The 14,011-nt window shown below is 37.1% G+C and overlaps 1 protein-coding gene across 1 annotated transcript in view; it reads left to right on the forward strand.

The window, feature by feature from the left end:
• Positions 1 to 14,011, forward strand: part of EXOC4 (exocyst complex component 4) — a gene marked incomplete at both ends in the record, with an annotated part of 653,799 nt that overhangs the window by 166,104 nt on the left and 473,684 nt on the right. The window contains one exon of the mRNA XM_084230488.1: positions 13,730 to 13,875. Within this exon, the coding sequence (XP_084086614.1) occupies positions 13,730 to 13,875 (146 nt within the window). The remainder of the gene's footprint in view (positions 1 to 13,729; positions 13,876 to 14,011) is intronic.

The raw sequence follows: 14,011 nt of genomic DNA on the forward strand, positions 1-14,011 counted from the left end.
TTTCTTTTAAAGATTTATTTATTCATGCAAGAGTTGGGTACAGGCCAGAGCTGTGCAAGGGTGAGAGAATTCACCAGAGACAGAGCTGGGAGCAGAACAGGTAGACTGATTGAAAACACTGCTGAGGGGAGCAGCGGGCGAGACAGGAGAGGTCTGTCATGCCTGATCATGCACTGCAGAGGCTGCGGACAGCTTCACAGTGCCAAGCTCAACCCGCTGCTCCCACGGGGAGGCCCTCTTGCAGGAATTTAAATGATGACTTAAGGTAAATTGGCCACAGAGTTCATCTGCATGTGGTAGGAGCTGAAGTCACTCTCGAAGGAAAGCTAGTATTTATGCATGTGAAAAGATCATTTTAGATACCTATGTTCACAATGAGTACTGTAATGAATTTTCCATATACATAACTTGTACCAAAGATTGTAAGATTTTCCTAGCCTGAAATCAACTTCTGAAGTGCCTTAGATGAGTTCATTTGAGATTTTTTTTTGTAGCCTCCTTAGAAAAGAAACCACTCTATTTGTCTCTATATCCACATGATGGGTATACTCCTTGGCTCCAAATCCTTTATCTCCTAGTCTTTATAATATGCTCCTCACATTTTAATGTTCCTAGAACTCAGAAGGTAGAAAAATAAATGTTAATTGAACCTGAAGGTGCTCTTGTTATGCTTAAATATTTAATTTGGAATGAACCATAAGCAAACACATAATTTTTATAGGTGTGTCAGTGTTGCAGATAACAGATTACAGATAACCAATATGAAGGCATCTTTAGTAACTGAACTGCTAATTGAAAATTCTGGGTCGTAGCCACTTAATTGAATAAACTGTCTCCAGAGAGCAATTTGGACCTTTGCCAAGATGCATTAACTCTTTCAGGTCATTAGGGTAGCACTTATCTCATTGGAGCAGAAATTTAATAAATGATGCTCCTGTGATGTGAGTAAATTAATGTCCCTTACAAAGCCTAAAGTTTCACCATGGGTGTTGTAGTTCTGCTCCGAGGAGCTCGTCTGTGAATGTAAAACATCAATAAAGAGCTGTCCTTTAGACCATCTTACTTTCCATTTAGGTAACCTGTTAGGGGTCACCTACTTTGTTTAAGACATTGGGCTACATGTTAGCAGAATCACAAAGAAAAGGCAGGGCCTGAACTAAGAGGTAGCAGAGAAGTCAGACAACTATTAGATAAAATTTCTTGAGAGACATAAATTGCTGAGTTTTAATGAGTCTGAGGTCTCATAGCTAACAGGATGGATGTAATTTTTCAAAAGACATGTTCAAGTTATATGTTCATTCATGTTTTTTCTCTTTATGTGTGTGCACGTGTATACAAATACATTTATAGACATATAATGCTGAAATATGAGTTAGGTTAATCAGACTTTTTTATCATTTTCACATATGTGCCCTTCCCCCTGCTGTGAGATATGAGTTAGTATTAATATCTGGTGTTAATCTAAAATGATATAGTAAGGATGTGAAAACTAGAAAAGTAACTAGCACCTTTTGAAGATATGTTCACTGATGGTCTGATAATACCAACTGGATTGTGATATTGTTCTCCATGTAGAAAAGAAGGATATGCTAATGTCTGTCTTACCACCATATGTTACACACTTGTGCCTATTGTGAAGATAAAGGCAGTTAGTTGTCACCATAAAATTAAGGCTAAGTGACATGAAAGACCACTCAAATAACTTTCATGTAAGAGGATCGATATAACACCTCCACACTAATTTCAAAGGTGTAATACCTACCTTTGCTTCCCATGCATGGGGCTGGCATTTTTTCTGGTCATGTGGACTCTGATTAGTAACATCTGAATAGAGCACATGTACTTTAAAATCAATTTATACTTAAATTTACTTTCTTGCTCTCCCCATGATGATAGAAGGAAGTGGTAGTCATAAGCAGGGGGATAAACTCAGACATGAGGGAAACCTTGGGACTTAATTAGGGAACAGGAAGTAATCTAGTTTAAGAAAATGGTAATTATGTAAAAACAACTATTAGGAATTAAGACTGAGGAGGTCAGTTGGGGCAGTGGAAGGTACTTAATAAAAAGGGAAGATAGAAAGGATTATTTTGCAGGCAAGGAGGAAGCCACTGAAGGATTTGAGCAGAAGAATGATGACTTTGAGTTCTGCATTACTGAACTTAATCTGGTAACAGGTTGGGGGGTAGATTATCATGACTAATGTGAGGCATAATGTCCAGTTGGGAGACTGTTACAGTTATTTTGGCAAACGATAATGAGGATCATATTCAGAGTGATGTAAATATTTAGAAGAGGAAAATGGACATGAGATGTATAGTATGAAATATATATAACTTGGCAGGAGAACAAGACTAAGGAGAGAAGAATGATGACAGTGAGAAGATGACTGGAATACAACTTTATTTAATAACACTGTAAAGACTTGCTATGCTTCAGGCACTATTCCAAGCAATTTACACTTTTATTTAATCTAACCTTAGTTCAATGGGTAATATTCCTGTTTTATAGATGAGGAAACCAAGAATCTGAAGCACAGAGAGGTAATATATCTTACTCAGTTCCTAGGATGCATTAAAGTTAAAAAAACAAACAGAAAACCACCAATAACAAATGCTGAGCCTCATCCTCAGATATAATTATAGAATGTTATATGCTAAGCATTTCATATGTGTTATTTACTTTAATTCTCACATTTTTATAATTTCTGTTACGATCCTTCTTTCATAGAGAAGGGCTTAGCAAGATTATGTATCTTGCCAAGGTTACATAACTAATAAATGGTGTTGATTTTAAGCACAGGTGTTTTGCATTTCTCTACTGCTTTCATATTTTGCAGTTTTAACATGGAACATACAAATATTTTGAAGTGGTTTTCCAAGTGATTCCTATGTGCATATCAGTCTTTTTAGAATTTCGGCACAATTTAAGAAGGATGTTCATGGGAGCAATCATATTTGGAGACAGTTGAGAAAAGGAATGTTGAAAAGTAGCATAGTGGAGATTGTTAGAATTGGGGAGGTCTCAAAAAATCTTCTCTAAAAAGAGTCATCAATATTGTGATGAGAAACACATGTGTTTAAGTGCAGAGTAAAACTGTACTACCAGTAGTGGAAGTTTTTGTAATGATATACGAAAATTGGGGAATTTGATAGCCATCTTTGATGAGAATAATGGAGAAAGTGATGAAAATAGAATGAGCTTTAAAATATTTGAATGAAGTAGGTAGAAAATACATAGAAGCAGGTTAGGAAGGTGCTTTGAACATTGAGACCACTTTTGTGCTTCCTTCCTTCCCCCGAATGGTCTTTATTATTTGACTATTTTATTTTAATGAGTGAATTAATTTAAGAAACCCATTAAAATGCTGTGGATCCCTTATGCCTGGAGGAAAAACAAAAGAAGTAGGTATTGATAAAGTCAATATTGATAGTTGATTTCAATATCTTTTTCAATAATTAATGGAATTTGTCGGAAGACACATTTGAGGAACACTGAAACATTTTCAGTGAAAATGAAATTCGTTACTCTTTCAACACCATCAGAGTACAGATTATTACCTGTAACATAGAGTACTCTTTGTGACAGGCCATGAAGTAAGTTTCAATGCATTTGAAAGGATTGAAATCACACAAAGTATGTTCTCTAGCCACAGTGGAATTAAACAGCAGCAAGAAAATTTTGGAGCTCCTCAAATATTTGGAAATATAAGAACAAACTTATAAATACCCCTTGGGAAAAAAGAAGGATCTAAAATCAACAATCTAAGTTTCCATTTTATGAACTAGAAAAAAAATAGAAATCCAAAGCAAGCAGAAGGTAGTAAATGATAGAGTATAATGGAAAATGATAAATTAAAATGAAAATAAATAAATATCTGAGGAATAGAAAGGAAGTAATGAAACCAAAAGTTGGTTCTTTGAAAAGATAAACGAAGATAGACTGAACAATTAATAAAGAACAATCACACAAAATACCAGAATTGGAAATGAAAGCGGACACATCAGTATAAGCCCTGCAGAAATTAACAGGATTGTAGAATTGTTATGAATATCTTATGCCCAACAGTTATACAATTTAGACAAAAGAGAAATATTCCTAGAAAGACAAACACCAAAACTGATACAAGAAGAAATAGAAAAGCTAAACTGTCCTATAAGAAATAATTTATTAACACACACATTTGATTAGTTGATTTACTATGAAGGATCTAATAGTATACCTCTTCAATAATTGGATAGTCACTTGCAAAAGAAGGAAAATGAACCCCTACCTTATAACCACATACAAATTAAATCAATATATCAATAATTTGAATATAAAACCTGAAACCATAGAACTCCTAGAAGAAAACTTAGCAGGAAACTCCTTGACATTGGTCTCGATGATGAGGTTTTTGATTTTATGCCAGAAACAAAGGTGAGGAAAGCAAATATAAAAACGTGTAACTATATCAAACTAATAACTACTGCAGGCAAAGGAAACCACAAAATGATAAGGCAGCCTGGCAAGTGGGAGAAAATATTGGCAAATCATGCACCTCATAAAACCAAACAATACTATTAAAATGTGGGCCAACATATAAGTGGGCAACTGGTACACAAAAAGGTGCTCAACATCACAGTCATCAGGGGAATGAAAATTAAGACCATAGTGAGGTGTCACTTTGTACCTATTATAATGGCTATTATAAAAAAAAAAAAAACCACAAGAAATAACAAGTGGTATGCAGATGTAGAGGGAAGGGAACCTTTGTGCTTTGGTTGCAGCCACTATAGAAAATACTATGGGGCCTCCCTGGTGGCCCAGCGGGTTGAGCATAGCGCTGTGAAGCTGTCCACAGCCTCTGCAGAGCAGATTCGATTCCCGGCCAACCAGGGACATTCCCACATGATGTGGCCGACCTCTCCTGTCTTGCCCACTGCTCCCCTCAGCAGTGCTTTCAGTCCGTCTGCCTGTTCTGCTCTCCACTCTGTCTCTAGTGAATCCTCTCACCCTCCCACACCTCTGGCCTCCCACACCCCAGCTATTGTATAAATAAAAAATGAATATTTAAAATAAAAAGAAAATACTATGGAGATTTCTTAAAAAAATTAAAAATGGAACCATATGATATAGCACTTTCACCTCTGGGTTTTTATCTGACGAAAACAAAAACACTAACTTGAAAAGATATATGCCACTTTTATGTTCATTGCAGCTTTATTTGTAATAGCCAAGATAAGGAAGCCATCTTAGGTGCTCTGATGGATACATGGATAAAGAAAATGTGGTGGACACATGTTTAGATTGTGTGTGTGTGTATGCAATGGAACATTTATTCATAAGCGAAATCTTGCTAGGTCTCCCCTGGTGGCGCAGCGGTTGAGCGCTGGGCTGCGAAGCTGCCCGCAGCCTCTGCAGCATGGGTTCGATCCCCGGCTGCTGGCGAGGGTCCCACATGGTGCACAGACCTCTCCTGCCGCGCCCGCTGCTCCCCTCAGCAATGTGCTTCATCACTCTGCCTGTTCTGCTCCCCGCTCTGGCTCTGGTGAAATCTCTCACCCTCCCGTGCTTCTGACTGTACCCAGTGCTTGTATAAATAAATAAATCTCTAAAAAAAAAAAAGCGAAATCTTGCCATCTGCAACAACATGAATGGAACTTGAGGGCATTATGCAAAGTGAAATAAGTCAGAGCGAGACAAATCCTGATGAAAATCTGCAGCTAATATCATAAGGGTGCTTTTTGTAGTGTTAGTTTTCTACAACAATTGTGGGGATGGTGACATAGCTATATATATTTACTTAAATACTGTTGAACTGTACACTACAATGGAAGAATTTAGGGTAGGTACAGGATACCTTAATACAGAGCTGTTTTAAAAATACAGTATAAAGTCATGTTTCAGATATTGAAAATGCTATGGGAGAAAACCAGATTTCAAATATTGAAATCTCTGTGTCCTTCAGAGAGCTTATAGACATGGACTTAACTGTCCTCATGCAAGTTAATTAATGTATAAATCATGGTGATCTCATCAACATTATTTCCCCTTTCACAATTATGTGAGCATACGCATGGCATGAATATTCATATGCTTCACAAGGGAGTGTATTCCAAACTAGATGTATTTCCCTGTTAAACCTAATTTTCTCCTGCATTCCTGATGATTGTTCCTGATTAGTGTTCAGTGTATTAGTCTCTCAGATGGGCAATCTAACAGCCATTTTTTAGATTTCTTTCTTTTCAGGAATAACTAGGTGTTTTGTTTTTTATTTTTTCTCTTGCAGTGACTCTCAAATGTATCCCTAATTATCTCATTATTGTTATTTTTGTTTAAAATCTTTTTTTCCCCTTTGAATTATCTCAGCTGGTTTCCTCTTGTGGCCCCATCCCTTTGAAGTATTTCCTTTGGCCCCCAAATCATTGCCTTTTAATCTGTTATTCTGTATGCTGGTAGATGATTTAGCATGTTGTTATCAACACTTTGTTTTCCTATGGAACACCTTTTATTGCTTCTATGTTTTCCATCTAACTTCAGCACCTGTGTGTGGTGTTAAAGGTCCTGACATTTATCCAATTATTGGCTTTCTTGTCTCCATTTTTGTTACCTGAACTACTTGCTGTCCAGTAAAGATAAACTGAGTTTCCCCAGCACTCTTTGTTCTGGTAATTCTGCCATTTTTTGCCCTTTGCACATTTTCAGATTGTATTTACATATTATATATAATGTCCTATAGTGCTGTGATCACGAAACCTTTTTTCATTTTCTTAGCAGCAGTCTTGTCCTTTTTTAAATGCTCACAGTTGTTTTTTGTTCCTAACACTTACCACTTTCTTCATATGACAGTCATTTGTGTGTCTCCATTACTGGGTCAGCACACTGAGAGAAGAGTTGATTGATTTGAGTTTTCATTCATTTTAAAAAATTATATTTACATATAGTAAAATTCACTTGTTTTGACATTGAGGAAGGATTTATTTTGAGTTTTTTTTCTTAGCATAATGTCTTGCATATTTTATGTATTAAGTAAATATGTGTTTGAAATAAGTGAAAACTTTATTTTCGAAGCTATTAAAACTGATTTTTAAAAGAAGCTGTTTAGTTGGGTGTGGGGGAAGCTAAGCATGAACTCTTCGATAGAGGCTTTACTGTTTGATATAGGACTAGAAAATACATATGTACCCTTGGAATTTTTTGGTTTGTTTCATTTTGAACACTAAATTAAGGAACTATTCAGGAGACCACACTAATAGTGATTTTAATTCTACAGTTGGCGTTGATAATGAGTATAATTAAACAGGAAATGGCTAGTCCATCTTCAAAATGACTGTTTATTTCTCTTTGGTTTCCTTACTGCATAATAATACAGTGGGGCATTTAGACACCATATTGAAAAAAAAAAAAAAACATACCTTTTGCTTTTGTCATTAACATTCCATTCATTAGCTGCCCTATAGCAGAAATTTGAGTTTTTAGTCATTTCAAACGATGACTCTAATTTTTAAAATGCGTTCTTTTCATCCCTATTGTAATATTTTCTGGAATCAAGGTGATATTTTGAGGAATATGTTACTCTGATGTTGCTCCTCCCTCCCTTTTCTGAATTTCTTTCCATTTCTGCCTATTTTGGTATCTCTGTGCCTGTGTTACCACCTCCATCTAGTCATACTGTAGTTTCTGCTTGGATTTTACCCTTGCTCCATGGGAATGGGGAAGTACTCTTTGAGGAAAAGACCAGGGGTCATCATCTAGTGTGCTTCCTTTCTCTTTTTCACAGATCATTCCTACCAGTTTCTGCCTGCTTTGGTTCCTCTTCAGGGCCAATGAATTCTTATTTTACACATGTATTTCAGCATTTATAATTATTTAATATTATCGGTTAGAAGGTTCGTCCAGTGGATGCTGCTTTGCTGTGGCTGGACACCAACTCCTAGGCATCTGAATTTTAAAAGCAAATTATTGAAAAATGGTACATTTAACTTAAGGTCTTGCCCAAGAGAACTTGAGTCTTAGTTCATATTGGGAGCTCCAGCTAATTTTCTCATTTTATTATTGCTTCTGTTATAAGAAGCAATCTAATTTTCAGATTCATCAAGGGGGCCAAATGCAGTATAACTTTGCTAAAATTATTAAGCATTTGTAGTTACTAGTCTGGAGACTTGGTCTGTAGTTGCAATCCGAATAAACCGCTGCTTCGGTGACAGTGGATGCTTGGGCTCTGCAGAAACAGCTTTTGTGACATAAATATCACTGAATGTATATTCATGTATATTCATTTATCCATCAGTGTTTCAGTAAAGAAACCAAAACCTCTTTGAACTATCAAAAGGAAATGTATTGAAAGCCATAAGGATCTAACATATTTGTATATAATCATATAATATGTTAAACAAAAATCGTGAGTGGTAAGTGAAGAATTGATTCAGAATGTTATTACAAGGCTGTGGCAAATCTTGAATCTCAGTGTTGGCCCTGCTTTCTATACCATGTTATTTCTTTTCTTTTCTTTTTTTTTTTAAGATTTATGTATTTATAAAAGAACCGGGGTAGAGGCCAGATGTGCAGGAGGGTGAGAGGATTCACCAGAGACAAAGCAGGGAACAGAACAGGCAGACTGACGAGATACACTCCTGAGAGGAGCAGCGGGCAAGACAGGAGAGGTCTGCCGCGCCATGTGGGAATCTCCCTGACTGGCCGTGATCAAACCCGCGCTGCAGAGGCTGCGGATAGCTTCACAGTGCTGCGATCAACCGCCTGCACCACCAGGGAGGCCCACCATGTGATTTCTCACTAGTATTTTAGCAGATACAAATCAAGTTTTATGACAAAAGAGATGTCTGACCACCCCACTTTGTTTGTACTTCAAAGCATTATTATTACTATTATTATTTTACTTCTACCACAGAGCTCTTATACCACAGAGCCACGCAACATTCCAGGTACTCAAAAGTTTCTTGTTTTTGGTTTTACAAAGTAATACCTTTTAAGTTAAAATACCCATAAACTTTGGCTTTTATCTTTTGAACTCATGATCAACAAGAAATAGCATTTCCTGATACTTAAGAGTAAAAACATGAGCATCTGAGATATATAGGAATTTAGAATCAACTAGAATGTGGCAGTGTCTACTGCAGGAAATATTTGGTATTATGTGTATGATGCCTCTTGCCCTAGAATTCCAATTGTGGGTGATTTTCCCCAGGCCAAAGGCAACCTATATTGCTTATTCCCTTAATAAAAATGGAAATTTGAACTCAAAGGTTAATGCATACAATGCTTATGTCCAATTTGGAAGACACATTATCTCCAATGATGTGGAATTATCAAGAAATTATATGGTTATATTTTAATACCAGGCATCTGATGTTTGTGTCAAGATTTTGTAGCAGAATATATAGCTGATTTCAAACAAATATCAAACATCTTAGAAATGGGGATTTATTTGTTCTTTGAGATATTGTTAAATGAATTTTCACCAGTTTGGTTGTCAAAACTTTACCTCCTTTAATGCAATGTCTTTTAGCTAGTGGTGAGTGGTATTAGGAAAAAGAGCAAACCCAAATTAAGGAAACAAACAAGGACAGCAAAGCCTACGATTAAAATCATACTTAATCCTTTTTTTTCTTTTTCTTGTACTGAGGACTAATTTACAGAGCTCATTCTATTTTGGAGGCTATCTCTAATTTACTTATACCAACATAAACAACAAGGCTTCTTCTCATGTACTTTTCAGTATTTTGTAATTGTTTTTGTTTCTCTGATATGTGGTATGGCTCTGTGGAAAGAGAAATTCAGTGGTTTAAGCAATGTAGAAATATGGCTGATTGGTCATCTTTTCATTAAATAATAATGAATAGTATCAGGTAATTTTTGTTGAATACTTACTGAATGATGTGTAAAACAGATACATTGGGAGATCAGAAAGGGTGTCAGTTGACCTAGTGTGGGCTGGGATGGAGTTACTGAAGGAAAAACATTGGAACTGTTTTTGGAAAGAATTTTTAGCATTTAGAGAGAGAATAATCTCACTTAGTTAATGCAGAAATGAGAGGGCTGCAGCATATTCAGGGAAGAGTTGAATAGGTGATTTTAATTGGAGTGCTGGGTTCATGTTGGGAAGAGTAGGACACATTGGAAATATCTGTTGAGGTTAGAGTTTGAAGATGATGAGATGAGCAATCTTAACATGACAGGCAACAGTGATTTAGGAAACTCTGTTGATGGCGTATGAAATGGGCTAGAAGAGTAAGGGAAGGAGGTAGAAGATTAAAAGAGAAAAAAAATGCATAAATAAATAAATAAATAAATAAATAAATAAATAAATAAATTTATACAAGCGCTGGGTACAGTCAGAAGTGTGGGAGGGTGAGAGAATTCACCAGAGCCAGAGTGGAGAACAGAACAGGCAGAGTGATGAAGTAAATTGCTGAGGGGAGCAGTGGGCAGCAGGAGAGGGCTGTGCACCATTTGGGACCCTCGCCCAGTGGCTGGGGATCAAACCGGTGTTGCAGAGGCTGCAGGCAGCTTCGCAACCCAGCGCTCAACCACTGCGCCACCGGGGAGGCCCAAATTGCTTAATTTGAACTAAGTGGGTGGCTATCAGAATGGACAAGAATGGGTTAACTAAGGAGTTGTGAAGGAATTAATAAATTGGGGAGTCACTTCTTTATGGATATAGAGGGAAAGAGGACTGTATCAAAAGATGGTTCTGAAGCTTTAAACTTGGAGACCAATGAGAAAAAGAAACTCCTAACAAAGAAAAAGAAGACAGGAGAAGGATTACGGCCTTTTGAAAGATAGTGTAGGTTTCAGAATTGTGGGTTGATTTTATCCATGAAATATGTGAAGATGTCAAGCATGGAGTCACAGATGAGGGAGAAGAACTTGGGAGAGAAATTAGGGCTAATGCACATCAAGGTAAGGAAATAATACATGTGAAGTTACTTTTTGAAGTTTGAACCTAGTGACAAAGGAAATAAGATTATAGAGAGAGCAGGAGGACCAGAGTAAGATTTTTGTTGAGAAGGTAGAAATAGTACGTTTGTAGCTTGTGAGAAGTCAGTAGATATAGAAATAGACTAACAATGCTGAGGGGTAATAATTAAGGGGAATTTATTGACAAGAAAAAAAATCCATTGATCTTAAAATACATGTTCTTAAAATGGTATTTAGTTTAGCTCTGGTCAGTCAGTACCTTATTGTACAAAGCAAGTCCTTTAATTTTAGGAGAATAAATGCTTTGAAATAATTACTTGGTTTAGTGTATCTTCATGCTTTGGGGGAATTATTTCTCTGTCATATTGGTGTTAAGACCAACAGTTGAGTGAAACCAGTGCATGTGTAGATATCTTCCTATGTTACAGAAATTTGAAATTCTGTTCTGGTTTACTAGCCGCCTTCTGATCACAGGTTACTGCAAACTTTATTAGGATCAGTGCTAAGTCTACAAAATAATTGAGTCCTCCTAGTTGAGTTGTTACTGGAGACCCAAGTCAATATTCTCCCTGAATGTTGGGCAGTTTGGGTGATTTATTAACAGAGAGAGTATATTTGTCATTATATTACTTCATCAGCATGCTGAATAATACTCTAGTAGCCTCATAAATAAATAAAAAAAGCATTGACCAGTCTGTTAACATGTTTTATACTTTCTCAGTGAAATCTTTATTGTCCAGAAAATGAAATAAATAAAGTCCATTTACTGCTACCCATGGCTATCCTCATGGGCAATTTTTATTCTCTTCGTGAGTAGAGTGTCATCGGGAAGAGCACAGGCTTTGGTGGCAATTAAAGCTCAGTTGAAATCATGCTCTGTTCCTCTGTAATTACTTGATCTTAAGCCAGCTCCTTCCTTTTTTATTAAGGCTGCTTTTTTAGAGTAGTTTAGAGCAGTAAAACTGAGGGGACAGTGTAGTGATTTCCCATTAACTCTGGCCTCCAACTCCAAGCGTGTAGGCTAGTTTGTTTATACCACTAGTTCTCGGTTTCTTCATCTCTACAATGCACGTCCTAACTTTCACTTGATAGAACATTTTTAAAATGTCTGATGAGTACTCAGTAATGTGTATATGTTCATAATAGAAATATAATTGCTTTAAAGTACATCGAGGGCAGTATCCTATTCACAGGGTATTTCATAAATGTTTCGTGATGATAACTCTTAATGTGGTCCTCATGCCTAGAGTATTGACTCAATGAATGAATGAATATGTGCATGTGTGCAGGAAGGAGTAGTTGTATGGCAACCCTTAATCTCTTCCATATACTGTACCATTTATCTTAAAGTTTTAAATGTGATGAGTAATTATAGGAAGGAATTGATGCATTTGAGTCCCAGGTTAACCCTGAGTCTTACGAACCCTGGTGATTTCTGTGTCTGGTCTGCTAACTTCTTTCACAGTTATAACTTTTTCCAGTGCTGATCTTAGAAATAGTAAAACAGCCAGTTCTAGCCAGGCCCCATCACCTGAGACTCTCAAATAGTTCACCAAAACAACAATAATAACAAAAAAAAAACCAAACAAAAAAACCACAAACAAAGAACTGTTGCTTTGAAGCTCTTTTTCCCCTCACATTTTATTAAAAGAAGTTTATTTTGCAGTTATATAAACAAAGCCTTTTTTGCATGGATGGATTTTTTTTTTTTTAAAGATTTATTTATGCATACAAGAGCTGGGGTACAGGCCAGAGATGCAGTGGGTGAGAGGATCCACCAGAGACAGAGCCGGGAACAGAACAGGTGGACTGACTGAAATACACTGCTGAGGGGAGCAATGAGCGAGACAGGAGAGGTCTGCTGTGCCATGTGGGTAGCTTCCTGGCCGGGGATCAAACTCATGCTGCAGAGGCTACAGATTGCTTCACAGTGCAGTGCTTAATCCCCTGCACCACCAGGGAGGCCCACATGGGTGGATTTTTATACCTTGTATGAAAAACTCAAATGTATACAAAATGATATAATGAATACCCATATATCCAAACCATGTATTTAACATTTTGCCATATTTTCTCAATTTGTTTGTTAGAATTGTTGTTTTTATCTTTGGCATCATTGTTCATTTTTGTACATTTTATACTTGCATGCTTTCTCCTTTTAGGTGTATTCCCTGTAAAATTCCCACCACCAATTCACCTGTGAACCATAACCATAGTCCCTTGTGCTTTGAAGCGCTTAAATAAGTGTTGGCTCTAGAAATTATTTGTAGGTCAGGACCTTGTAACGCCCGGGCCATCGAGCCAGCGTTCCTCTGGCTCTGGTTGGCAGTTTGGTAGATGCTGATGCCCTGTGTTCTTAGTGCAGAGAGAAGAGTGCAAGCCACCAGCCCACCATCCCCAGCCGCCTCCTCAACTGTGCTTCCTTATCTGTAGTCTGAGAATTGACCTGATAATGTTTTGTGTTTTATATGAGATAACATGTCTTGCTGCCACCTAAAGCTCTCAGTAAATACTATGGCATGGCTATCATGCCATTGTAATTTGACCCATAATGGAACCTCAATAAAAGTGTTTCCTTTACCCACTATGTCCAAATGCTCCATCCCTATCACCACTTCTGATACTAGGTACCAAATAGATGACTTTATGGCCATAGTTGCCTCAGATCTGTTAATAGTATATGAATAGCTGGATTAATATACTTGTGAATGTCAAGGATGAGGTTTTAGAATTAATTTTTTATGGTTTTAAAATGATTTTTCTTAATAGCACCATATAAATGTGTGCATTAAACTGCCTCGCTGTACAGATGCTGCTGACCGAGTACTTGGACATGAAGAATACTCGTACGGCCTCTGAACCATCAGCACAACTCAGTTATGCCAGCACAGGACGAGAGTTTGCCGCCTTTTTTGCCAAGAAGAAACCTCAACGGCCCAAAAATTCTCTTTTCAAGTACGTATCTGCCGGCTGGTAAGATAGCAGGTGTCAAGGAGTGCTAGATCCGAGTGGGATGGCTTTCTCCTTGAATGACAGCTGTGACTTCACCCAGTTCAAGCTGAAGTCATTTCTAGAAAGTGAATGTCGGTTC

This window comes from Talpa europaea (assembly GCF_964194135.1).
Source record: "Talpa europaea genome assembly, chromosome: 3".
Classification (NCBI taxonomy): Eukaryota; Metazoa; Chordata; class Mammalia; order Eulipotyphla; family Talpidae; genus Talpa; species Talpa europaea.